The sequence below is a fragment of the Girardinichthys multiradiatus genome, chromosome 21 (genome assembly GCF_021462225.1).
Source record: "Girardinichthys multiradiatus isolate DD_20200921_A chromosome 21, DD_fGirMul_XY1, whole genome shotgun sequence".
NCBI classification, from domain to species: domain Eukaryota; kingdom Metazoa; phylum Chordata; class Actinopteri; order Cyprinodontiformes; family Goodeidae; genus Girardinichthys; species Girardinichthys multiradiatus.
This window is the reverse complement of record NC_061813.1, coordinates 33,975,351-34,003,216: the sequence shown is the minus strand read 5'-3', so window position 1 is coordinate 34,003,216 and position 27,866 is coordinate 33,975,351. Positions and strand designations below refer to the sequence as shown.

General features: G+C 38.6%; 1 protein-coding gene across 2 annotated transcripts in view; it reads right to left on the bottom strand.

The window, feature by feature from the left end:
- The window catches only part of map3k15 (mitogen-activated protein kinase kinase kinase 15), a 53,805-nt gene that overhangs the window by 7,908 nt on the left and 18,031 nt on the right, over window positions 1-27,866 (bottom strand). For both annotated transcript variants that reach the window (XM_047349809.1, XM_047349810.1), the window contains 13 exons: window positions 24,868-24,963; window positions 24,179-24,266; window positions 23,932-24,065; window positions 20,651-20,778; window positions 20,356-20,486; window positions 19,538-19,643; window positions 15,581-15,738; window positions 15,303-15,486; window positions 14,821-14,995; window positions 13,323-13,497; window positions 7,754-7,939; window positions 7,195-7,300; window positions 4,721-4,961 (listed from right to left, as the gene is read on the bottom strand). In XM_047349809.1, the coding sequence (XP_047205765.1) occupies window positions 4,721-4,961; window positions 7,195-7,300; window positions 7,754-7,939; window positions 13,323-13,497; window positions 14,821-14,995; window positions 15,303-15,486; window positions 15,581-15,738; window positions 19,538-19,643; window positions 20,356-20,486; window positions 20,651-20,778; window positions 23,932-24,065; window positions 24,179-24,266; window positions 24,868-24,963 (1,908 nt within the window). The remainder of the gene's footprint in view (window positions 1-4,720; window positions 4,962-7,194; window positions 7,301-7,753; window positions 7,940-13,322; window positions 13,498-14,820; window positions 14,996-15,302; window positions 15,487-15,580; window positions 15,739-19,537; window positions 19,644-20,355; window positions 20,487-20,650; window positions 20,779-23,931; window positions 24,066-24,178; window positions 24,267-24,867; window positions 24,964-27,866) is intronic.

The window sequence follows — 27,866 nt, the reverse complement described above, 5'->3', positions numbered from 1 at the left end:
TTGAAAATGACCTGAAACCACACGCTCATGCATTCATGCAAAAACAGGATTAGGTCTTTTATTTCAAAAGGGACAGCACATTTCTCTTTTAGAATGTCGTCAAGAAAATGCAGTCCTCTAAATCAGAAAAATACACAACATCACAGCTCTGCAATATCTTCTTATCAATTACCTGAGTGCAACAAGGTCATCAGCTTTGGAGGTTTTTCGTTGCATGTAGCGTAACAATAAGGTGGATGTAATAATACTGAATGCAGAAAGGAATGTAAATAAGTTGCTTTTTTTTAGATATTTATTTGATAGATGATGGATGTGCATGAAAAGTATGAGTATCACCAAAGCAAGAAGGATCCATCCTCCAAACATTTCATTCAAGTTCTGCCACTTTGTTTTGCTCAGTCTGAAGGTTTTGTAAATGATGTCCTCAGTTACTAAATTATCTGATGTACTTTCTTTACAAGACATTTTTAAGCTCATCTCTTCTATTGATTTTCATTTAACCAAACATTTTGGGCATAGTTTAAGCAAAATTTGCTCCAGGCCCAGGTTTTCCCTAAACAGAAAGGGGTAATGAATAGGGTTGCTCTAGATAAACATAAGCAGTGATTTTTATTTATTTTAATTTCCACTGCCATAAATATGTGATTTACTATGCTGATATATTAGCAAATAGTCACACATATAACCTCTACTGCAGAAAGCATTTGCCCACCCTTCAAAACTATTGCATTCAGGTGTTCCAATAAGGCCCATGGCTACAAGTGTATAAAATTAACAACAGAGCATAGAGAGATCTATGTAATGGGTTTCGGTGGCCGAGCAGCTCCATTCAAGCCTTACATCACCAGGTGGAATGTAAAGTGTCAGATACAGGGAGTAAATCATATGCTAGCTGTGCTCTAGAGCAGTACAGACATGTTCTCTGAAGTGACAAATTAGGTCTCTCTGTCTGCCAGTTCAATGGACGAATCCTGGTATGCCGGTTGCCAGGAAAATGAGTTAGTACGGTGTGGGCTGCTTTCCAGAAATTGGGCTCAGGCCCTTACTTTCACTTAAAGAGACTGTTAATGCTTCAGCATGCCATGACTTTTTCAAAAATATCATGCCTCCACCTTTGTAAGAGCAGTTTGGAGATTCCTGTTCCAACATGAATGATCAAGGGGCATAAAGCAAGGTCCATAAAGACGTGTGTTGTGGAAGAACTTGACTGGTTTGCACAGAGTTCTTACCTCAACTCCAGAAAACACCTTTGGGTTTAATTAGAGCAGAGACAGCGAACCATGCCTTGTCGCCCAACATCAGTGTCTGACCTCACAAATGTGTTTGTTGAGGAATGGTCAAAAGATCCCATAAACACACTCCTAATGCTTTTGGAAAGCCTTGCCAGAACAGATGAAGCTGTTTAAGCTCAAAAAGGTGGGCCGACATGGTATTAAACACTATGGGTTGAAAATGGGACGTTCATACAGTACGTGTGGGATTTTTGGCAATGTGGTGTATGTGCAGTGCCTCGGAAATGTATGTAAAACCTTTTAACTTTTTCATATATTATCATGATACTCCAACAAGTTTCTTTGCATTTTATTGGGATTTTACATGATAGACTTACACAAAACACTTCATCATTGAAGTGAAAGATTAATGACAGGGTTTTTGAGTTTTTTAACACACAAACTTCAAAAAAGTGTTTGAAAGGAGGGCATTAATCATATACACAGCCAAGATACCCATGATAACTCTGGAGGAGCTGCAGAGATTCATAGCTCAAGTTAAGAATCTGTAGACATGTCAACTATTAGTCATAAACTACACAAATATTGAATATATTGAAGGAGTAACAAAGAGAAGGTCATTGTTGAAAGAAAGCCTTAAGAAGTCCAAGTTTGCAGTTTTCCAAAAGCCATGTAGGGAACATGGCAAACAGGTGGAAGAAGGACCTCTGGTCAAATAAGACCCGAACAGAAATTTGTGCCTACATGCAAAACCCTATATGCACATCAGCATAAACATATTCTCCTTATGGTAAAAAATGTTGTTGGCAGCATCATGAGTTGCAGACACCTTCTTCTGCAGGAAAAGGGTAGCTGTACAGAGTTGATGGAACAATCAATAGAGCTAAATAAAGGACCATCCTGGGAGAAAACCTGGCAGAGGTAGCAAAAGACTTAAGAATAAGGTGAAGGTTCACCATCGAGCAGGACAACAACCCTACACATACAGCCAAAAGTTTGAAAATATAAATGGGCTAAAAGGCCAAAGAAAACATAACAGATTTTATGTTTCTTATAGTTCTTGTGATTGCTATATGCAATTTGAGTTTGTCCTTCAAGCTTTAAAGAGTTCATTTTAAGAGTTTTTGAGACTTTTTAAGACTCTTATGATTTAAATTTAACATTTATATCACAAGGCTCTAAAATTATTTAAGTCTAACCTAAAGTGTACAAATATCCACAAAAGCAGCTTTGGCAGTTTGTTGCTCTGGATTACATAAGTGCGCAATACAATTACCAACTGTTGCTGTGCATCAATGTGGGAAAGGTTATTTGACCATTTCCATATTCCTTCATTCTACAGTGAGACAGATTATTCATAAGTAAAAAAATGCTGCCAAACGTCCTTAGGAAATTTACCCCAGGGTCAAACTCTGCGATGCTGAGAGAAACTGTGACAAACTCTCAGCTCAGACTCTCCAGTTCAGTTCAAGTATCTTTGTTATCCTCTAGAGGCAATTGATTGCACAGCCAAGAGTAAAACACTAAGACCGAATGTAAAAAAACACAAAACATATGCATCAGAACCAGGCCATATCATTTAAACATGTAAACACCAGTCCTCAGCATTTTAAGAAATAATGTTTACAACATCACGATTAAAGATAGAGTAAACTAGTTTATCATGTTTAGATGGACTGCCAGGGGAATGCCTCTTCTTTCTAAAAAGAATGCAGCAGCACGACTTAGTTTTATCTGAATGAACCACGAGATACCTGGAATAAGGTCCTTTAAACAAGTGAGACCAAAGTAGAGATGTACGGTCAGATGAAGATTAGTCCACACTGGGTCATTTTAGCAATGATAGGTGGGCAAAATTCCTTTACAATGATATGACAGACTAAGAACTCATGAATAATTATGTATACTATAGTTTTGGAACCTGCAGGTGCATAAAATCCTAAAATTGAAGGAGGATGTACTTTCTTTTTACCATGACTGAATGATTTAGGACTTCTCGACATTTTACAGCTGTTCAGTTGGTTCTGAAGTGTTCTCCACTATGGCCTTCTCTAATCTTAACTTCAACCGCTTTGCAAACTGTTTTGATTTTGAGACCAGCAACTGTCAAAAATCTGTCAAAAATAAGTCCCACTGCTAAAAATGATGACAATGGTTACAGATGTGTTTGTAAGTTTCTGAATGTTCCAGTGAGCGCCGTTGGGGCTAAAAGAACCATCCGAGGTATCAAACAGCCGAGCACCAGTTTCAAAGAGCTTCAGAAATAAATGAAATGAGCAAAATCTTTTTTAGCCACATAAACAATAAGTTATACACCTTAAAAAATGGCCTTTACACACGGTCACTGCACTAGAATCCACTGCCAAAGGAAATCATGTGGAAGCTTATTTAAAATTTGCAGGAAAATATTTGGAAAAGGCAATTGCATGCTGGGAAAAACACAGTTTAGTCAGATGAGATCAATATTAAACTATTTCTATGTCACTGCACACACCACTTTATGAGGAGAAACATGACCAACGGTGATGTTTTGAGGTGAGAAAATGAAATGATGGTGTGGTGCTGTTTTCAGCATAGGGTACTACTGGCAGACGTCATATAACAGAAGAAATGGAGAAATGCAGTTGATAAAAATCTAAAGATGAAACAAGTCTGGAGTTTCAGGCAAGAAGATGATCTTAAACACACAGCCAGAAAACTTCTTAATTAGTTGAAGTAAAAGGAAATAAAGTGCCTAGAATGGCCCAGTCAATCCCTCAACTTTAATCAATCAATTCAATTTCTATGGAAAGAACTGAAGGTCACAGGCTCCCAGAACCATCAGAGTTTCAGGATAGTTTCTGTGAAAAAATGGGTAAAAATCACACCTGAGTAATGCATGCAACTTAATTTTCCATACAGATGGCTTTTCACTTTACCATTACTCAAATCTCAGCACGTTCAATACTTATTCCCTGTGTCATTCCATCTTAAACAATAGTCTGCAGGCTCATTTGTTTTTACTTCTTTGTATGTATTTCACCTGAATTTCTTATAAATATTCAGCGTGAATACCTCCATTACAAATATATACAGCATTTACTGAGAAAAACACTGTTTTAAATAATCTGTAGACATTTTTTTATCACTCATCACTTTTTTAAGGCACTTGCTTTTTGTTTTAGTATTGGCGGCACCTGTGAAAGAATCCTAAATCTTTTTAGAATCAATTGTTATAAAATATTTTTCAATGCGATAAGTTAGAGTTTAAAACATAAATAAACATGACACAGACCTTTCATACATTCATGGGTGTTGTTTTTGGGTGTGTTTGTTATTTAAGTGTGACATTCATGTCCGGCATTAGGTAAGTGATTAATTGATAATCTCATTTTACTGGTTTGAAATGATCCATGGAAGTTTTGCTCTGCTGATTCACCGAGCAGTAAATAGTTTCCACCTGACCTTAACCATAAGGTAAAAGCCGATACTGGTTATTTTGTCCATACCTGTTTGTCTCCTGCTTGAGTTGCCCCAGCTGGGCTCCCAGGGGGGCATGTGAGCGCTGATGCTCCTGGGTGTGGAAGGAATTCACTGTGCTGGTGCCACTGAAGACAGGTTTGGGCGTGATTCCTGGGTCATCTGAGTTTGAAGCTAAAACAGGACCGAACTCTGCTTCCTCTTCATCCGCCTCATCATCTTTCTCTGCCCCCTCACACTCTGAGGCTGGTCCAAAATGGGTCTGCAGCTCTGGAGGTTAAAACCAGCCATTTTAGTCATATTCAAGTAGAATTATACACCATGATAGGGCTGTGTGAGATATGTAGGTTTTATAACAGTATTTTAGCAGCAGTGGAGTAATCTTAGTTTGATGAATCATGTAACATTTCAGAACTTGTTCTTTAGCAATCTGAGCAAATATTGTTTCAGTGAGTTTTGCGTTTCAGTGACAACGTAGCTTTTGTTTATTATTTTTTTCAACTGAAAAATGTCTGGTCTAATCCTCAAAATATGGCAGAAATGAAAACAAGGGCATGGTACTTTTTGCTGAGACGATAAAAGAAAGAATTATTCTTTACAGAGAACATTAGTTCAGCTGCAGTTTGAGTTTAAAGATAGAAACTTCTTAAACCAGAAATGCAAACATTGGCATACACAACGTAAGCATTTAGCAAATAGTAGGCACAATAGTAGTGCATTTATTTTGGTGGTTATTATTAGCCAAAGTTGCATAAACAACATTAAATAAAAAGCAAGAGATTTTGAAAAAAAGATCAGGTCTTTTATTGTCTTAATACGAATGATTTTGGCATACAGCTCATGAAAACCCAAAATTCCTATCTCACAAAATTAGCATATTTCATCCGACCAATAAAAGAAAAGTGTTTTTAATACAAAAAACGTCAACCTTCAAATAATCATGTACAGTTATGCACTCAATACCTGGTCGGGAATCCTTTTGCAGAAATGACTGCTTCAATGCGGCGTGGCATGGAGGCAATCAGCCTGTGGCACTGCTGAGGTCTTATGGAGGCCCAGGATGCTTCGATAGCGGCCTTTAGCTCATCCAGAGCGTTGGGTCTTGAGTCTCTCAACGTTCTCTTCATAATATCCCACAGATTCTCTATGGGGTTCAGGTCAGGAGAGTTGGCAGGCCAATTGAGCAGAGTGATACCATGGTCAGTAAACCATTTACCAGTGGTTTTGGCACTGTGAGCAGGTGCCAGGTCGTGCTGAAAAATGAAATCTTCATCTCCATAAAGCTTTTCAGCAGATGGAAGCATGAAGTGCTCCAAAATCTCCTGATAGCTAGCTGCATTGACCCTGCCCTTGATAAAACACAGTGGACCAACACCAGCAGCTGACACGGCACCCCAGACCATCACTGACTGTGGGTACTTGACACTGGACTTCTGGCATTTTGGCATTTCCTTCTCCCCAGTCTTCCTCCAGACTCTGGCACCTTGATTTCCGAATGACATGCAGAATTTGCTTTCATCCGAAAAAAGTACTTTGGACCACTGAGCAACAGTCCAGTGCTGCTTCTCTGTAGCCCAGGTCAGGCGCTTCTGCCGCTGTTTCTGGTTCAAAAGTGGCTTGACCTGGGGAATGCGGCACCTGTAGCCCATTTCCTGCACACGCCTGTGCACGGTGGCTCTGGATGTTTGTACTCCAGACTCAGTCCACTGCTTCCGCAGGTCCCCCAAGGTGTGGAATCGGCCCTTCTCCACAATCTTCCTCAGGGTCCGGTCACCTCTTCTCGTTGTGCAGCGTTTTCTGCCACACTTTTTCCTTCCCACAGACTTCCCACTGAGGTGCCTTGATACAGCACTCTGGGAAAAGCCTATTTGTTCAGAAATTTCTTTCTGTGTCTTACCCTCTTGCTTGAGGGTGTCAATAGTGGCCTTCTGGACAGCAGTCAGGTCGGCAGTCTTACCCATGATTGGGGTTTTGAGTGATGAACCAGGCTGGGAGTTTTAAAGGCCTCAGGAATCTTTTGCAGGTGTTTAGAGTTAACTCGTTGATTCAGATGATTAGGTTCATAGCTCGTTTAGAGACCCTTTTAATGATATGCTAATTTTGTGAGATAGGAATTTTGGGTTTTCATGAGCTGTATGCCAAAATCATCCCTATTAAGACAATAAAAGACCTGAAATATTTCAGTTAGTGTGCAATGAATCTAAAATATATGAATGTTAAATTTTCATCATGACATTATGGAAAATAATGAACTTTATCACAATATGCTAATATTTTGAGAAGGACCTGTACTTAAACCATTGGGTGTATTTGTAAAGTCATATGATTACTGAAATGTATACTGTATACAGTATACTGTAGTTATATATTATACCCTGTACTACACCTTTTTATATCTTTTTTATTGTCCTTTAAATGGTCCAACCCTACTGTAAGCTACTGTGGGACTTTCATTTATCTTCTTCTTCTTCTGCTGGGGCTGCAGCAGTTTCAATTCTCCCACCTGGAATGAGGATGGTGATGGCAGCCTGCACCGCTCGGCGGATTATGTTATCCATGGCAAACATCCAGTGAGGTTTAATGTGATGATTACGTAGGACCTTGTTCACCTGAGAATGTTAGAGATGATACTTAGTTACTCCTCTTTCAATATAGTGTTAAATATAAACTAAAAATTAGGGCTAATTTCTAGTCTCACTTTCAACGATATTTACATTTCTGAAATGTTCAAACCAATAAAAACCCAGTATTAGGGTCTTATCCATTTAACTTAAAATGCAATTAAACCTATATTTAAGTCAGCAAAGGCTGTTTTTGACATTTATCAAACATTTTTGGTAGATTTGACCAGAATCCAGAACAATTCCAAATAATTCCACATTGAGCAGTTCTTATCAGCTGCTCAAGTGTCGCATCTGGCTACAATACCAATCTTCGTAATATTTTGGTTTCTGTTGCTACTCACATGTTTTCTAAAATGTAATATTAATTACTGCCAAGTGTTTTTTTTTTATGGTCTTAGCATGTTTGATGCAAATCCCAGTGAGTGTGTTTGTTCTGACCGAGTCCTGAAAGCCAAAAAGCACCAGCTGGATCTGGTTGATTGAGTTAGAGTCAAAGTCCAGATCGAGTTTGAGCTTGGAGATGGTGGCCGCCATGACCCGTCTTTCCGGAGAGTGAATAAAGTCCCGGAGGATGAAGATGATCTGCTTGATGTGTTCCACAGAAAGCAGGAGCTCCTCGCTGCCCTGAAATCTCAAGTTTACATCGACAAATGCATTAAAGCTAATTACTTACTATGAAACATCACAGTAAAGCATAGATCTATGTGAATAAATGGGCCAGATAGGAGTACAAGTACATCTCAAAGACCTATTGTGAAAAAAAATGTAAAAAGTAAATTTCAGAAAGTTAAACTCACATTATATATATTTACTACACAGAGTGAAAGATTTTAAGCCTTTATTTTTGTATTGTTAATGGTTACGGCTTACAAATAATAAAAAATCAAAATTGAGTGTTTCAGAAAAATGAAATATTAAATAAGATTAATAAAAAATGATATTTTAAACAGAAATGTCAAGCTTCTAAAAGTATGTTTATTTCTATTCAATCAATACTTGGTTGGGGCTCCTTTTGAATGAATTACTTCATCAATGCTGCGTGGCGTTGAGCCGATTGGCCTGGGGTTCTGCTGAGGTGTAATCGAAGCATCATGATTTGAGGCTGTTTGAGCTTTTGTTTTGGGTTTTTCTCTGAATATGATGATGTTCTCCAAGTTGTGTTTTGGGTCTTGCTTTTGATCATTATGTTTTCCAGGTAATGCCTTAGTCCTTCCATAGGCTTGGTTTATTATGATTCTTGAATTCTGTTCATAGTGCATTTTACGTTATGTTTTGTTATATATGTAAGATGTTCCTTAGGTTTCATTGTGTCCTGGTATTCCTGTTTAGTTCCTGTTTAGTTCCGGCTATGTTTTTGTTTTCAGTCTCTGCCTCTGCCACAGCAATCAGTTTCATTCAGTCCACCTCCGTTTTGCCAGTCAGTCTCCTAGCTTCCCCTGTGCCATGCCCCATATATACCCCCTGTTCAGGTTACTCCTTGCTGGTTTATTTTGGTCTGTTCTGTTCTGTTCTGCCCTGCTGGCAATGACAGTTTCATGTCCACGCCTGTTTACCTTGCCAAGCCAAGCTAATCCATATTCCTGCCTGCAACTGCTTCCACCTGCCTGCGTGTAAGTTTTTGTTTATTTAATAAACCTTTTTACTTTCACTGATCTGCTCCTGCCTGTCTGCATCTGGGTCCACTCGAAGAGCTGTTCCTGACAGAAGGCCCAGGTTGCATTGTTGATTCCGGTGTCTCATGTTGCTCTTGACAATACTTCATAGATTCTCTATGGGGTTCAGGTCAGGCCAGTTTGCTGGCAAATCAAGCACAGTAACGCCATGGTCACTGAACCAGCTTTTAGTACCTTCGGCAGTGTGGGTCTGGTACCAAGTCCTGCTGAAAAATGAAGTCAGCATCTCCATAAAGCTTGTCAGCAGAAGCAAGCATTAGGTAATCTAATATTTTCCTGGTAGATGTCTGCATTGACTGTAGACTTTAGAAAACACAGTGAAAAACACCAGCAGATGACATGGCACCCTAAATCCTCACTGACCCAGACTGAGACCATTTAGAGCCGTAGGAACCCTGAGCAGTTGTTTTGAGTTAATTAGCTGATTAGGGTGTGACACTATGAGTTTCCAGTATTTTCCAGTTTCCAGTACTTTTAACAAAATTACAATTGTATAAGACACTGAATTTAGGCTTTTCTTTATCTTTAAGCAATATTCATCAAAACTACAGAAATAGCCTTGAATGTTTTCACTCTGTGTGTAATAAATCTATATAATGTACCTGTTTCACTTTCTGAAATTAGTGACCAAAAATATAAAACTTTTTCACGGCATTCTAATTTTTGGCAATGTGCTTGCATTCTTAAAAACAACTGTGGCGCACCCTACTGGTTGTTTAGGAAAAAGCTAAATTCTTTTTTCCATGCTTCTCACTTTCTATTTCTTTGTATACAAAATGTAGTCCTTTCTGTGGGTCAACAAAGAGGTGAAAGCCTCGTCATAAATTTTGTATTTTCTTAATAATGTTTATGACCATAGTTTAAGAAAAAATCTGAAAGGGATACATTTTCATTCACAGCAAACAGAACATGGTAATTTAGGGGTTTACTACTTCGAAAGACAATCCTGAGTTTAAGAAAAGACTCATTAGCTGGAGAAGTATATGCAAGTTAAAAACAAGGAACAAATGACAATTTTTTTCAGTGAACATATCATAAAATCTGGCTTCTTTTATGAATCTGCAAATTCTGTCATTCCTCATCATTAAAATACACAACTGGACTCTACTTCTGCTTTTGGTCCTAATACATATGATTTTAACCTACAGCCAGCCCAGAAAAGCTGCTAAGGCTTAGTCCAAAAAAGCAATCCGGGTCTGATGAACTGGAACCTTTCTGTATCAGGTTTGCTGTGTCTTTCATACCATCACCGATAAAGGACTTAATGAATCTGTCCTTTGAAACAGATGAAATAACATTGGCTTGGAAAACAAAATAATATAATTGTAAATAAACAACTTACAGATTCCCTTTACCAAATTAACATTCTCTGTGCTACTCAGTCAAGCTGTAGACCTGATGACATGGCCTCTGCTTTCGATAATAAAAATCCAGTGCAGCAATTTTTATAGACCTGGTTAAGCGTTTGATACAGTTGATCATTCTATTCTCTCAAACAAACTAGCTGATGTTGGAACATATAATAACTCACTCGGTTGGTTCACTAGTTACCTTTCAGATAGAACCCATTATCTAAATTCAGACCTTGTCATTTCACAACCTCTCTCTGTCACCTGTGGTGTGCCTCAAGGATCCTTTCTTGGACCTACCTTATTTTCAGTTTATATATAGTCATATTCAATAAATTAGGTTATTGCTGAGAAGTTTAATTATTTCACTACAGGTCCTTCTCAAAATATTAGCATATTGTGATAAAGTTCATTATTTTTCATAATGTCATGATGAAAATTTAACATTCATATATTTTAGATTCATTGCACACTAACTGAAATATTTCAGGTCTTTTATTGTCTTAATACGGATTATTTTGGCATACAGCTCATGAAAACCCAAAATTCTCTCACAAAATTAGCATATCATTAAAAGGGTCTCTAAACGAGCTATGAACCTAATCATCTGAATCAACGAGTTAACTCTAAACACCTGCAAAGGATTCCTGAGGCCTTTAAAACTCCCAGCCTGGTTCATCACTCAAAACCCCAATCATGGGTAAGACTGCCGACCTGACTGCTGTCCAGAAGGCCACTATTGACACCCTCAAGCAAGAGGGTAAGACACAGAAAGACATTTCTGAACGAATAGGCTGTTCCCAGAGTGCTGTATCAAGCACCTCAGTGGGAAGTCTGTGGGAAGGAAAAAGTGTGGCAGAAAACGCTGCACAACGAGAAGAGGTGACCGGATCCTGAGGAAGATAGTGGAGAAGGGCCGATTCCAGACCTTGGGGGACCTGCGGAAGCAGTGGACTGAGTCTGGAGTAGAAACCTCCAGAGCCACCGTGCACAGGCGTGTGCAGGAAATGGGCTACAGGTGCCGCATTCCCCAGGTCAAGCCACTTTTGAACCAGAAACAGCAGCAGAAGCGCCTGACCTGGGCTACAGAGAAGCAGCACTGGACTGTTGCTCAGTGGTCCAAAGTACTTTTTTCGGATGAAAGCAAATTCTGCATGTCATTCGGAAATCAAGGTGCCAGAGTCTGGAGGAAGACTGGGGAGAAGGAAATGCCAAAATGCCAGAAGTCCAGTGTCAAGTACCCACAGTCAGTGATGGTCTGGGGTGCCGTGTCAGCTGCTGGTGTTGGTCCACTGTGTTTTATCAAGGGCAGGGTCAATGCAGCTAGCTATCAGGAGATTTTGGAGCACTTCATGCTTCCATCTGCTGAAAAGCTTTATGGAGATGAAGATTTCATTTTTCAGCACGACCTGGCACCTGCTCACAGTGCCAAAACCACTGGTAAATGGTTTACTGACCATGGTATCACTGTGCTCAATTGGTCTGCCAACTCTCCTGACCTGAACCCCATAGAGAATCTGTGGGATATTGTGAAGAGAACGTTGAGAGACTCAAGACCCAACACTCTGGATGAGCTAAAGGCTGCTATCGAAGCATCCTGGGCCTCCATAAGACCTCAGCAGTGCCACAGGCTGATTGCCTCCATGCCACGCCGCATTGAAGCAGTCATTTCTGCAAAAGGATTCCCGACCAAGTATTGAGTGCATAACTGTACATGATTATTTGAAGGTTGAAGTTTTTTGTATTAAAAACACTTTTCTTTTATTGGTCGGATGAAATATGCTAATTTTGTGAGATAGGAATTTTGGGTTTTCATGAGCTGTATGCCAAAATCATCCGTATTAAGACAATAAAAGACCTGAAATATTTCAGTTAGTGTGCAATGAATCTAAAATATAGGAATGTTAAATTTTCATCATGACATTATGGAAAATAATGAACTTTATCACAATATGCTAATATTTTGAGAAGGACCTGTAATTCAATTCACTAAGTAAAACACATTATATAGACTATTTAAGTACTGGTGTTTTAAGGCCTGTATTTCTGTTAATTATGATTTTTCACTTACAGCTAATGAAACAAGACATTTCTGTCTAATAAATAAAAAACATTTTTAATGCAGAAAAGTATATTTAATACCCGCTTAAAGGTTGTTAGTTTAGAAGGGTAATTTTAATCAATCTTTATATGCTAGGAAAACCTTGGTCCAAATGACGATCATGCGTCTGTTTAACAATAGTGACATTATATATTTATAAATATATATAAATATGAAGGTTTATGTTTAACATATTCAGCTATGTACATACATGTCATATGTTAATAATTCATATACCGTAGTATATATGTATGTAATTCAGCTATATTGAGAAAATGCATACATGATTTATATATAGGGGCATATTTTTATGACCACGTGTGTATATGTTTTTCTCAAATAGCAGAAATATATGTTTTTTACTTTTACAACTATAGTAGATTTAAACGGTATGTTTCATCCACTTTTGCTATGATCACATGCTTTCTCTGTGTACTATTGTAATATAGTATTTAAATTACGGAAATAGATACAGATAAATTCAGGCACTTTTTCGATTCCTGCTTGAATTAGATATAACACTATATGTAAATTTACATATTTGATATGCTAAATAGTCAAATTACGCATAATTAGGCATAACTCCACCCAATTTATTTGTCAAAGTGCTTCCAAGATGATCCTTGGTATGTGTTGAATATGCAACAACTGACACTGATGGCATACATCTGCCAGAAGGGGTTTAAGGACAATTTTGCATTCTCTTGAGGTCATGGCTATACAGCTTCAGTACAGTCTAAGAAATGTACCTATTAGATTAGACTTAAGGTATTTTTGCTTTCAGGTAAATTTTCTGTAGGGCTTCTTATCCTCATTTGTTTTTCAGAGACTCACTTTTTGTAACCATAAGGTGGTTTGTTCACTAGTTTTATACTAACACTGACCTGGATGTGGTTTTCCTTTAAGTTGGAGATGACCTTCTCCTGGTCATCATTAAGAACCTTGTAGAGAATAGCACGTCTCTCACTGTCCTTCTTTAGGAGGAAGAGACCGCTGTCCCTGTCCTCAGGTGAGGGGGTGACACTCCGATCCTCTGAAGCTGAACTCTCATCTGGGACACTGCAAAAGAAGAATTGCCCCAATGATTTACAACAGCCTGACCCTCTGTTTCAGTTTACTTGTAGATGCAATCTTCTCCTGGCTAATGTGTGTGCCTAGGGAAGTGCAGGGGAAGCATAATTCAGCGTGGCTGGATGTGCAAGTGATGTATGCAATCCATGTCACTGTGGATGAGACATGACGTGTGTGCACAGCCGCCAGCTAGGGATCACAAAATAATCAGGATTCATTATATTGCTGTTGTAAAAGGCAGCAGAGCACAAAAAGTCCGCCTGGCCTCTAAACATGCACACAAATATTTACTGAGGAGCTGGTGAATTCCTGTGAGGTTTGCTATTTAAATCTTTATTATTATAGTTTCTTATAGTTTCTTATAGTTTTTGCCATTATAAATACAGGTAATCTCATTGAGACAGATAGGCTTTATTCTTAAGAAAATTCCAGAAAAGCAGTATTCTTTGAAAATAGCTTCGAAAGACAAAGTAAACCATTCTAGTTCTGTTGAAGTATTATGTGACTGCACAGCTCTGGATGAATTTGACCACTCTGTACCTGTATTTTTCTTGCCATTCCAACCACCTTTCATTTCATACCTGTAACCAAACTACTTCTTACCCACGTACTAAACTATTCTGAATCTGTTTATTTCTCTATATATTTAAGTAAATTAATAAATTAAATAATCACAAAAATAATCTCAAGTAATATCAACAACAATATAATCAGAATAAAGGTGTAAAGTTCTGGCCCACATTGTTTAAATAAAGTTAAGAGGTCCTAAAACAAAGCCTTGAGGCACTCGTTTTGGGATGTAATAAAGTAGACCACATATTATTGGGATATTTCTACCTTTACTGTCACATAGTCAAAATTTATTTTCTAAAGCGTGTTTTGTTAATAGTTTCTAAGGTTTTCTGACACCATTTGAATGTTTTTCTTTGAGTTTTGGCTCACTGGTGTAGAGTGCATAATCAGCTGAGGGACACTGCATCATTTGTTCAGATTTCTTTCAAATTTTACAAAACATTTTTAAATGCTGGTGATCTGATAGAATTCAGCTTCAACCCTTCCCATGTTGCTTTACACCTGTCCACTTTATTTAAGCAAACACAGCACAATATGATCTGTGATGGATATTATGGTTAGGCACAAGAAATTATTGTAAAATCTGTGAAAAAGTAGCTGAAGGCTACAAATATAAAAAAAACATTCAGAGAGCCAAAAGAACTTTTCATTGGTTTCAATATTTACATGTTTACAGGTAATTTGGTATCTAATGCATCTATGGCATCTTTAGGTGATGTAAACTGAATCTGCCCTCACCTTAGGTAGTTGGAGCTGGTTGTTTTAAAGTTCTCAGAGCCAGAGGTTTTCTTCCTCTGGAAGAAAATGTCATGTTTTGAGTCGCAGTCCGGACTCACTGAGCCGTGCTCGCTGCTGCTGCTTCCGGCAGCTTCCCCCTGCTGATGCACTGGAATGGAAACACTATGGATGTAGTCTGAAAACGTAAGCATGCAGGAGATTCACCTTAGCATAAAAATGAACCATAAACTAAAATAAAGGTGTATAAATGTATCAAATTGACTCCTAATTTATTTTTCTAAAGGTATTTATTGTTGCAGTAGATCAGCACTACCTACCTTTTGTAAGTGACCTAATGACAAAGTGTTTCATTTAGCACAGCCAGCTCTAAAGTATTGCAATGCTTCATTTTCCAACTAATATATAAGTAAATCATAAAGTAACACAAAAAAATTAACATGGTACAGGCTGAAGCTGTAAGCAGTTTATTTATTGTCCGCCACCTGTTGGTTTGAAGGCGATCTTGCTTTTTTTGCCCTTCGTGGTTTGCCTGAGAAAACTGTCTCTGAGCAGGTCTACAGCGATGGCTCTCTTATTAGGATCGGGCTCAAAGCAGCGCAGAATGAAGGACTTGGCTTCTAGCGACAAAGATTCAGGAATCTCTGGGTGGATTTTGAACATTCCCACCTGTAATGTGGGAAAGCCAGTTTTAAACAAGATTTACGTTATATGTAACCTAATTAAAAACATCCCAAAGACAGTGACTACACAGAGTGCCTACCTTAAACATGGCTGCCTGAGGTTCTCCGAGCTCGTGAAACGGAGGCTTTCCAGTGGCCATTTCTATGATGGTGCATCCTAGAGACCAGATGTCAGCTGGGGCCCCATAGCCTCGAGGACCCTTGTCAATGATTTCTGGAGCCATGTACTGCAGAGTACCTACAACAAAAATCATGAAATTAACGTTTAACTGTAGTACACCACGGCATATATAAGGGTTGGAGGAGCTCATTTGCTTTCAGGACAGCTGAGGTTTAATTCAGGTCTAAATCTGAACAGTTTTGTTGTTGATCGATGCGGTTGTTTCAAACTCACAGAGATCATAGAGATGATGTACAAATCCTTTGAATAATTCAGATGAAATTCTGTCAATTTCGCTTCAAGCTATCTGTATGAAAGACTTTTAAATGCAGATATGTTGCATTATTCATGTAGAGTTATTTAACAACGTTTTATTATTAGCATTATTATGTTCCTGAAGCTTTCTGTGGGGGATCGCAGCAGGAGTAAGGGGTGCCATGGAAGCTTTTAATTCTCAGCATTAAATTTAGCTTTTTCCCACTTCGGGTCAAATTCCTCTAGAGCTGCATCTTAACATTGATCCTGTTTGGGAAGTTCAGGGACAAGATTTCAAGGTGTAGTCACAGTGAGGAAGGGTTTGTTTCTCCTTGCAGAAACGTGGTTCTGTTAGCAAATAATCACTTTCAGTCTGTTGAAAGTCCAACCTTCACCTATGGTTATGAGAAATGGATAATGAGTGAATAGTAAAGTTTACTGTGTAGGGTGACTGTGTGTTGCCATAGAGCTAGAGTTAAAAACTGATCTTGGATAAGCTCAAGATGATAGAAGGATGAATGGAGGTGCATTCGCCTATAAATAACTAGGTTGTGTGTCATACCCAGGATCTCAGGAATGGAAGGGAGTTGGAGTCATTAATATCATCTTGAATGAGCCTAATCTAAACTGCGAAAAATCAAGTTAGCACTAAGGCTACATGACGAATTGTAACAAATAGAAACACTATCATAGTTTCTTAAAATATTAGTGCAGAATATTGTACAGAGAAATTACTATAACCATAAGTGTAATTGCTTTTCAGTGTGCTGTGTTTTGCTTTAGCTTAGGTTGTTTTAGCTAGGTCTAAGAGTATAAAGGAATATAATTGTTCGATTATTGGCAAGAAAACATTTAATGTTACAGTTAAATTTACATCATCACCTGGAATGTTTACATATGTTGCAACACCTGATACTGCTGTAATATCCAAGTTAAAACAGTAATGTTTATGGTGATGACTACCGCCTCCTGTCGTCCAGTTCAACAGTTTGTTTCCATGGAGACGGAACAGGTACTGGTGGGCAGACACTGCTGATCAGGAGGTCACACTGATTTATTACTTAGGCAAATCGTACTGTTACTTGCTCATCAAGAGATGTTTGATCTATTAAATTCGAAACAAGAAACTCGTACTCGTCGTCTTCCGCTTATCCGGGACCGCGTCGCGGGGGCAGCAGACTCAGCAGACACCTCCTCCAGCTCCTCCGGGGGAAGCCCAAGGCGTTCCCAGGCCAGCCGAGAGACATAGTCCCTCCAGCGTGTCCTGGACCGTGTCCTGGGCCTCCTCCCGGTGGGACGTGCCTGGAACACCTCCTGAGGAAGGTGTCCAGGAGGCATCCGGTATAGATGCCCGAGCCACCTCAGCTGGCTCCTCTTGATGTGGAGGAGAAGCAGCTCTACTCTGAGCTCCTCCCGGATGGCCGAGCTCCTCACCCTATCTCTAAGGGAGTGCCCGGCCACCCTACAGAAGAAGCTCATTTCAGCCGCTTGTATCCGGGATCTTGTTCTTTTGGTCATGACCCAAAGGTCACCGCCATAGGAGAGGGTAGGAACGTAGACCGACCGGTAAATTGAGAGCTTTGCTTTTCGGCTCAGCTCTCTCTTCACCACAACAGACCAGCGCATCATCCCCATTACTGCGGCAACCGCACCGATCCGTCTGTCGATCTCCCGCTCCATTTTCTCCTCACTCGTGAACAAGACCCCAAGATACTTGAACTCCTCCATTTGAGGCAGGAACTCCCCTCCAACCTGAAGAGGACAAGCCACCCTTTTCTGGTCAAGAACCATGGCCTTGGACATGTGAACAGCTGTAGTGCATACTTTAGGTCTTGGCTAGAGGGGCCAGGAGGACCATGTCATCTGCAAAAAGAAGAGACGAATCCTCTGGTCCCCAAACCAGACCCCCTCAGGCCCTTGGCTCCACCTAGAAATCCTGTCCATAAAAGTTATGAACAGGACCGGTGACAAAGGGCAGCCCTGCCGGAGTCCAACATGCACCGGGAACAGGTCCGACTTAGTGCCGGCATTGCGGACCAAACTCCTGCTTCGCTTCTACAGAGACCAGATGGCCCCTAATAAAGGGCCCCTGATTCCATACTCCTGGAGCACCCCCCACAGGGCATCACGAGGGACACAGTCGAATGCCTTCTCCAGGTCCACAAAACACATGTGGACCAGTTGGGCAAACTCCCTTGAACCCTAGAGCACCCTGTAGAGGGTATAGAGCTGGTCCAGTGTCCCACGGACGAAAACCACACTGCTCCTCTTGAAGCCGAGGTTCGACTATCAGACGGACTCTCCTCAAGAAACTACTTCACTGATATCCTCCAGGCAAGAGAAATACATTATTTTCCTTGTATGGTTTTGATGTGCATGAAATGCAAATGAATTAATTATCACTTTCTGATCAATGGTGGTTATATTACATACTGATTGTATAATTTCTATGTAACCTATCTTTAAAGTGACAGTATTTTCACATAAATCTCTTTGGTAGCCCAAAAAAGCTATAAAAGTAAAGAGAAATAAAACACATAATTAATTTTATTAGGAATATTATTATCTGCAACATGAAGTTAGAATTACTCATGTCCCAAAATAATAACAAAAAAGACTCCTTGCCTCCTTGCATCCCAAAGTTCAGAGTACATTTAGAGGAACAGCCATAAAAAAAGAGCACCAGAGCTTTGCGAGACCAGCAGCAGAAACAGATAAGCAGACCAACAGACCTGCTAATGAAAGGTAAACCCTTCTGCCTTTGCTTGATTAGCTAATCTAATTACACACCTCTGTGGCTGCAGGAGGAGGCCAGATGGCCAATGAATGTGTATGTCCACACGCGCTCGTATGATTGAGTGTTTCCATAGAGGCTGATAGTGGCTCTTGACATTTGGAGGGCCATTTGATATTTACTCTCATAGCATGAGACAGCAGCATTTCAATGACTCCATTTATGCATCGCAGACTGAATTGCTGTCTGTTACACATGACTGGTTGGGTTCTTCTATGTAGTTTTTATTCTGTAAGAGTCAATTTGCCAGTTTAAATTAAATACCTGAAGAATGTGATTTATTTTTACACGCACTTTTTACGTTTTAGGATTAAAGGGAAGTTTGCTTTGTTCTGTCCATTTCTGATTAACTTTTGATGCTTATTTTGTTTAAAAGCTACTCATATCTATAATAATATAATATAATATTTTCCGAACAGCTGGAATTTTCCCAGGCTCCTTCCACTAGCATTGACTTTATCATGTTTACAAATGTAAAAACAGAGTTAAAGTTTATGTTCTATTCTTTATATAACTTAATATTTGTCATACAGATACCATGTTTCCTGTGAAACAGTGGTTTGTCACTCACATATGTGAGATTTAATATCTTTAAAAGCCAGCAGCTTAACAATATTTCACCTCCAACAAATCCCTTTAGGATATAAAGTACACATTTAATTGGTTTATGCAGCAGTGTCTTGCTTGTTTCTGGTTTTCTATCACCTATCTTGCTGCTGCTCTTCATACCAATGTTTTCGTAATTCAATGAAAATCAGTAGAAATAAAAAACAATTGGATGCTGCAACAGAAAATAAGTAACGCATCCCCAGAGGTGTCATGAGCTACCTGTAAATGTTTCTGTGCAGGGATTAACTCCAGCCAGCCGTTTTGAGGTTCCAAAGTCAGAGATCTTCAAGACACCACTGTAGGTGTTTACCAACACATTGTCACCCTGTGGAAGACATGCAACAACACAGAAATATGATTTATATACTCTACATAGGTGTTACATACCTTTTCACATGCTTTGAAAGATTCTTTATTTGCTGCTACCAAAGTAAGGGAAATTTGAGGCTATTTAATCAGTGACGGAGTGCCACAGGGCTCCATTTTTGGTCACATTTTACTAATGCTTTTAATTAATTGTCAAGATTTCTCTTCTCAAAACTTTGATGCGAACTTTGAATATTTTGACATTTGATAGCTTGATTATTACACTTGAAAAACTAGGGTGATTCCTACATCCCTCAGGCAGATAGAAGTACCTGACAGGACATTGTTAAACGTTTAGTAAATCTATAATACACTGATGCTTATGAAATCTAGTAATTATCTACAAATGTTTTAATAAAACAGAGAGGGACATGAGTTACATACCAATGTGCTAGATCAGTTTATGTTTTTTCTTGTTGCAGAAACGGTGTGACAAATCACGACATGACAAATATTTTTTAATTACAAGGCATATTGTCAGAAAAAGAAAATAAAACAATAAATGCTTAAAAAGAGAAAAAGCAATACCCCTCAGGCCAAAGTCAACACAACATATAGAAATCCACCCAAGAGTTGCTGCACAAGGAATTCCCTCTGATGATGCACTGAAGCTACCCTATATTTGCCTGTGTTAAAAAAAAATGTCCTGTATTTTATTTGATTACAAGTACCTTGATATCTCTGTGGACAATCTGGTTCTCATGAAGGTACCGCAGCCCCTCCAGTATCTGTCTGGTGTAGAAGATGATCGTGGCCTCCTTCAGAGGACCCCATTTTGACCGCAGCAATGCAGATAGGCTTCCTGGAGAAAGGAGACAGGTAATGTCCAACAGCTTATCTTGAAAACCTACACGACCAAGGTTAGAGGGACCGCCTTTTAACCAAGAGGTCACAAGAATTGATCTTTATAAACAGTGTTTATCCTTCAGGATAATGCAATAGATTCCCTGTTGTGCCGAATTGTACCTCCAGGCACCTGTTCCATGAAGATCTTGATGTATCCGTTCTCAGAAATCGAGCCCAAATACTGAACAATGTTCCTGTGCTTCAGATATTTGTGAAGGGCAATTTCTTCATGAAGAGGCTGTGAGTACCTGAATCACAGAAAGTGAAGAGCAGAAAGAGGCAAAATTCATTTTGTTTTTTGATTTACAATGCTTACAATTCAACCTTGTTGAATTAATATTATGTCTATTAAAAAATATTCACATATAACAAGCCTTTTTGTTCAATAAGCAAAATATTAGGTTTTTTTCTGGATTTATTATAGAGGTTTTGGCAGAACCATCAAATATGAGTGCTGTATGTCACACATAGAACCAACAAGAAGTGATTTTAAATATTAACAAAAGATATAGTCACACAATACTGGGTGACATCATGACTCAAACAACAAAACTGTTAAATAAAATATAAAATATTTCTACAGAATGAAATTCCCACAATATTCAAACACTTAAGGCCTGATCTTGAAAGATCCCAAATAGAGGGTGTTAATTTGTGTGTACTATAAATAAATTGCACGTGCAATAAGTGGGCATGTTGAGTGATTGCGTATGCATGGATGACAGGTGCAAAATAGGTGCACACCGCCCCATTTAAATGGGGACATTATGTGTGCTACTGGCTGGAACAAGAGGAAAAGCAAACAGCTGCTCTGCTGTGTTGCTAGAAATGTGCAGGGATTGTTTTGCTGTATCATTATAAATGATCCAGTTGCTAATTTTTTCCTTCCGTTCGGTGCTTGCTTTTCTGGACTGTTACAGTTAGTTCACTTTTGTTGTGCTACTCACAGCAGCTTGTCTTCTGCCTTGACGTGATTGTTTCTCTTATCTTGCGCGACGTAACTCGCAACAAACTGGCCAATCAATATTAACAACATAAAAGATAAATATGTCTGTTAATTAATTTGTCTCCTTGATCTTTTAATTCCCACCGGGTTCTGTTGTTTTTTTGAGAGTATATGTTTGAAGAGTTCGGGGTTTATCATAAACAGCCACAATATTTAAGCCTGAAGATAATATTAGCAACACCAAACTAGATTGTTGTAAGAGTTGGCAATCTGTATGTTATAGATTTGCTAATTTTAAAACATAGCGTCACATAATTGTCCTGCAAAAAAGTTAAATCGAACATTTATGTAAGTAAAAAAAATTGTTTTCCAATGCTTATACTGAATTTGTTTTGTTTGTTTTGCCAATATTTTAATGAGATACAACATGTTTGATTGTTTAAATCGTTTTTTGGCAACACAACATAATTTTTTACTGCATAAACCAAACCCTCCCCTGGCATATGTTCACATTTAAACAACGTAATCAAACAGAGCTCCGATTGCCCTGCAATGACATAACGTTACTGTCAGTAAAGCAATGTGTTTAGTTTAGTGACAAGATTAAAGCATACAGTCTTTGTCCCCACATGGAAAAGATGCCTTGAAATGGGTATTTTTCTTCTGCTAAGAAGGGACTTTAGCATCCAGTTTGCAAATGAACGATTTAATCTGCCTTATAATGTCTTTAGTTCTTTCCTATTAATTATAATATCAGCATCAAAGCACAGTGGGTCTTTTGCATGATGTGCAATTATAGGCTGTGTGTGCTTGATCATTTATGTGCGCATTTTGCCATGATCAGGTTTGTGCGTGTTCAGCAGATGATCACTGACAGCAATGTTACGTTGGAATAATGTTGAAAGAAAAATATCATGGCTTCTGTTTGTGGATGGCTCCAAATCAGAGCTTAGATAATCTTACAGAAAATCCTCCATTCTCATCTATTTTTAATATATTTATTTTTGACAGCAGACATTTTTGATTCCCTGTTAGTACGTGTATTTCAAACATGCTAAATCCACACACAAAAATTGCGCCTGCAAACCGTTTCAGGCTTTGAAAATTGCATTGCTGGTGGTAAGGGATGACATTTGCATATCCTCCTCCCATGACTTCGCGCGTTTGGATCATTATCATTTGTTTTAAATATTCATGAAGGCAGACACGCTAAAAAGTCTTCGCCCGCAGTTCCGTTGATTTTGCACAAGCAATCCAATTACCTCCTCATTTGTAGATCAGCTTTGCTTGTTTTATACACGCAAATCTTTTGAAGATCAGGCCCTTAGTGTACTAGCGAAGATGGGATGCAGATACTCATTTATGTCAGAATATTTTTACATTTTAATGTCATCGGGTTTGAGCTTCATTAAATAAACAAAACATAGTTACTTTCACCAGGCTACATCACTGTTGCCAAATAAAAAAAACCCGCATACTTATCTAAAATAATATACAGCATAGAAACGTTCTGAACAATATTTTGAATTTAGTTTTCCATGAATTTTCCATGTGGCGACGCAGACTACTTTGACACGATTTTTTACTTAAGGAATCTCTTAGGAGGTGTGCATCAAACAACAAAATTTTGACTTTTATAGCAGATTTTTCTATGATTAATTTATAATAGCTTATAATAAAAGACATGACTTTAGTAAGGTAGTAGATATTTTTTCAAAGTAAGCTGTACTTACTAATACTACTAATTTTCAGTACCTTCGCAAAACTTTGCTTACTTTTGTAGAATTTACATTAAATTAATATATATTTTGCCTAAACTGAAACTTTCAGTAGTTTCTAGATAATTTATGGTACTTACAGGCCACTTTCCAAATGTTTCATACAGCACACAGAGCTTAGAGGGTACCTTCCAGAAGTTACCCCCAAATTAATGTTACATTTTTGAACTTTTAGGCGCCTCTTCAAATTTACAAGTTGCAGGTGAATTTACTGGTTGCTAAATCTAGATCATTGTTTATTGGATTTTCAAGTTCTTTTCTCGAACTTCACCAGAACTTAGAGGGTTACTTTCACAGACTTTACAAATACATCACAGCCTAGATAGGGTACTTTCTCGAACCTGCTTATAGATTACCTTCCTAAATGTACAGGTTATTTTTTAAACTTTCACAGTAATTGAGAAATTTTGACAAGTAATCTGTAAATTATTTGAAAAACAATGAAAAACAACAAGTAGGTTGCCAAAATGTACTGGCTATATTATGTTTTGCTACCAATATTTGGAACAAGGCCAGCACTTTTTGCATTTTTGGAACTTAAAAAAAAATCTCTCAGAAGTTTACTTATTTGCATTAGCTTTTTATGTCAGTTTTATTTTACATTTTTAGTTTTTGTAATCACAGTTGCATTAAAAAAACTTTAAAAACATTCAATGTACCTAGTGCTACGAACTTACCTGCTGTCTTTTTCAGGGATCTCTTTGATGGCGATCCGGACCTGGTTGCTTAGATCTCTCCCGGCATATACCACTCCATAAGTGCCCCTGCCCAGCACCACCCTGTCTCCATTCTCATCCATATCATACTCATACTGAGAGACAGACATAAACACCAGCATCCTATGCTTAAATAACTGTCTCTGATTCAGACATGTACACCAGTGTAACATTATTTTATAACACAAGTACGTAGACAAAACCTGACCTCCAGCGTATCTCCGTCACCCTCTCCTTCCAGCTCCACAGCATTCCCTGTCCCATCAGATATCATCTCTTTCACCAGGGAGCAGAACCTGATCCATCCCCCCATGAACCCACATCAAAACTGTTATTTTTGGGTGGTAGTCTCTAGATCACAACAAAAATACAACACTGTGCAAAACTCTGAAGTCATCTCTCATTTCTTAATTTTCATGCTTTCAAGCAGCCAGGCCTTCTTGTACGTCTTAAAATGGTTTTGACTGAAAGATCTTCAGTTTTTGAACCCTGTCGCACTTTCATTACACTATTCACATTTCTTTTGCTGAATATATAAGAAAAAAAGAGTTTGGTATATAGAAGATGCTATTTTAGCACCAACAAGCTGACACTTAAATAAGTATTAGCTAATAATCTGGCATCCCTCAGGTTTTTCTTTCGGGTCTCCAGTTTCTTAAAGAGATGACCTTCAAATAGTGTTCCTCTGCTGTGGAGTGTCTTTGCCCCTAACACCTGGTTATGTAAAAGAAAGTAGACTGAAGATCTGATAAAATGCTTTAAATGTTAAACCACTCTAAGAGATTACAAAAAGTCTGGCTAAGCTATTACGGAGTGATATAAAACCTTTGGAAAGTTTGCATGCAGTCTTTAAACACAAACACCTACACAGACCCATCTAGAGGTGTGTGTCCTCACCGACCGCACTGCTCCTCGGTAGAGAAATAGATCTGGAAGTCGTCAGAGTTGTCATGGACGTAAAGGAAACAGCAGCGCTCGTCAAACTTGCTGATACTGCAGAAAGAGTGAAAAGAAAATGTAATTTAAGCATCACATGTGGAAATAGTTGCTGCCAAAACCAATACTATGTGTAAAAGCATGGCGGAGGTTATTAATTTATGAATAAATAAAAATTCAATTTCAGGTGAATAAATCTGCATTTCACATCAGTTCACAAAAGTAAAAAGTCATGTTGGAAACTATTTATACAGCTGAAAGATGCATATGTTAAATCTTACAGGCTACTTTCACTGAACAATCAGAATACACTCCTGAACGTAGACATTACTTTACAGAGTATACACCAAACTTTCAGATAATATTCCAAAATGTTCATGTTACTTTCTAAAACCTTCAGGATTCCTTTCTGGACCTCACAGCTTACTTTTCAGAACTGGAACTTATAGGTTATTTTCACAGCAAATAAATGCTACTTTCCTAAACTTTCTCTAAAGTGTCCTGTATGTTGTGTGAAGGTCTGAAATCAACAAATACAAGAAAGTAATATTCTGGAGACGTTCTGGAAAAGACCTCTAAGCTACAGTAAGTGTGTACTGTTGGTTCTTTAAGTCTTCACTGAATTTATTTAATGTATTGCTGCCAAAATTAGCATGTGATAACATAACTTTGATCATGCGTTCCAACATGCAATTCTAGGTGGCTAAATAGGCATTTAACATCAGTTTACAGACATAAAACATACAGATTGAAATGATTCATACAGCTGCAGGATGCGTGTATAAAGCAATCTATAGTTTCCAATGAATCGCAAAAAGTGTTACTGTTGGGAGTCAATATGAATTAAAACTGTTGCAATAGGTTGTATACTAATGTTTGAAATGATTCACACAGCGGCAGGATGCTTATCCTGAGTCTTACTATTTACTTTCACTAAAACTTATTATAAAGGTTATGTTCCAGGAACTTAGAGGCTACTTTCCTGAATGGTAACCTTTGAGCTCTGGCAAGGATTCTGTACGTTCTGTAAAAGTCCGCAGTAATTTTGTGAAAGTTCTGGAAAGTAATCTTTTAAGTCCCTGGATAGTAGAGAGTATTAAATATATTGATAACAAGATAACCATAAAAAAATAATCTCACATGCAGTACCAGATGGTAAAGTCTGCATTTCACCTCAGTTCACAGATGTAAAACATGTTCCAAATTATTCATAATGTAGCGGAATGTTTGTTCTGTTTCGTTTTCATGATAGGTTGTCTATCTTACAGGTTGCTTTTACTGAACTAGCATTTCAATATGCATTCCTGAAGTTTCAGATTACTTTACCTGAAGTCAGAGGTTACTGTTTGAAATCTTTTCAAAACATATAGGTCACTTTAATAAATATAGGTTAGGAATATTATAGGTTACCTTTCAGTATGGGAACACCCAAGCTTCTTTATGAAACTAGCAGGCTTATTGCTGGAATTTACAGGGTGCTTTCCAGAGTTTTCAAGAAAGTAAATAACAGGTTCTATGAAAACTAACCTGTAAGTTAAGTCCTGATAAGTAACCTCTGAGCTCTGGGAAGTACTATGTAAAAGTCCTTCTCAAAATATTAGCATATTGTGATAAAGTTCATTATTTTCCATAATGTCATGATGAAAATTTAACATTCATATATTTTAGATTCATTGCACACTAACTGAAATATTTCAGGTCTTTTATTGTCTTAATACGGATGATTTTGGCATACAGCTCATGAAAACCCAAAATTCCTATCTCACAAAATTAGCATATTTCATCCGACCAAAAAAAGAAAAGTGTTTTTAATACAAAAAACATCAACCTTCAAATAATCATGTACAGTTATGCACTCAATACTTGGTCGGGAATCCTTTGGCAGAAATGACTGCTTCAATGCGGCGTGGCATGGAGGCAATCAGCCTGTGGCACTGCTGAGGTCTTATGGAGGCCCAGGATGCTTCGATAGCGGCCTTTAGCTCATCCAGAGTGTTGGGTCTTGAGTCTCTCAACGTTCTCTTCACAATATCCCACAGATTCTCTATGGGGTTCAGGTCAGGAGAGTTGGCAGGCCAATTGAGCACAGTGATACCATGGTCAGTAAACCATTTACCAGTGGTTTTGGCACTGTGAGCAGGTGCCAGGTCGTGCTGAAAAATGAAATCTTCATCTCCATAAAGCTTTTCAGCAGATGGAAGCATGAAGTGCTCCAATATTTCAGGTCTTTTATTGTCTTAATACGGATGATTTTGGCATACAGCTCATGAAAACCCAAAATTCCTATCTCACAAAATTAGCATATCATTAAAAGGGTCTCTAAACAAGCTATGAACCTAATCATCTGAATCAACGAGTTAACTCTAAACACCTGCAAAAGATTCCTGAGGCCTTTAAAACTCCCAGCCTGGTTCATCACTCAAAACCCCAATCATGGGTAAGACTGCCGACCTGACTGCTGTCCAGAAGGCCACTATTGACACCCTCAAGCAAGAGGGTAAGACACAGAAATTAATTTCTGAACGAATAGGCTGTTCCCAGAGTGCTGTATCAAGGCACATCAGTGGGAAGTCTGTGGGAAGGAAAAAGTGTGGCAGAAAACGCTGCACAACGAGAAGAGGTGACCGGACCCTGAGGAAGATTGTGGAGAAGGGCCGATTCCAGACCTTGGGGGACCTGTGGAAGCAGTGGACTGAGTCTGGAGTAGAAACATCCAGAGCCACCGTGCACAGGCGTGTGCAGGAAATGGGCTACAGGTGCCGCATTCCCCAGGTCAAGCCACTTTTGAACCAGAAACAGCGGCAGAAGCGCCTGACCTGGGCTACAGAGAAGCAGCACTGGACTGTTGCTCAGTGGTCCAAAGTACTTTTTTCGGATGAAAGCAAATTCTGCATGTCATTCGGTAATCAAGGTGCCAGAGTCTGGAGGAAGACTGGGGAGAAGGAAATGCCAAAATGCCA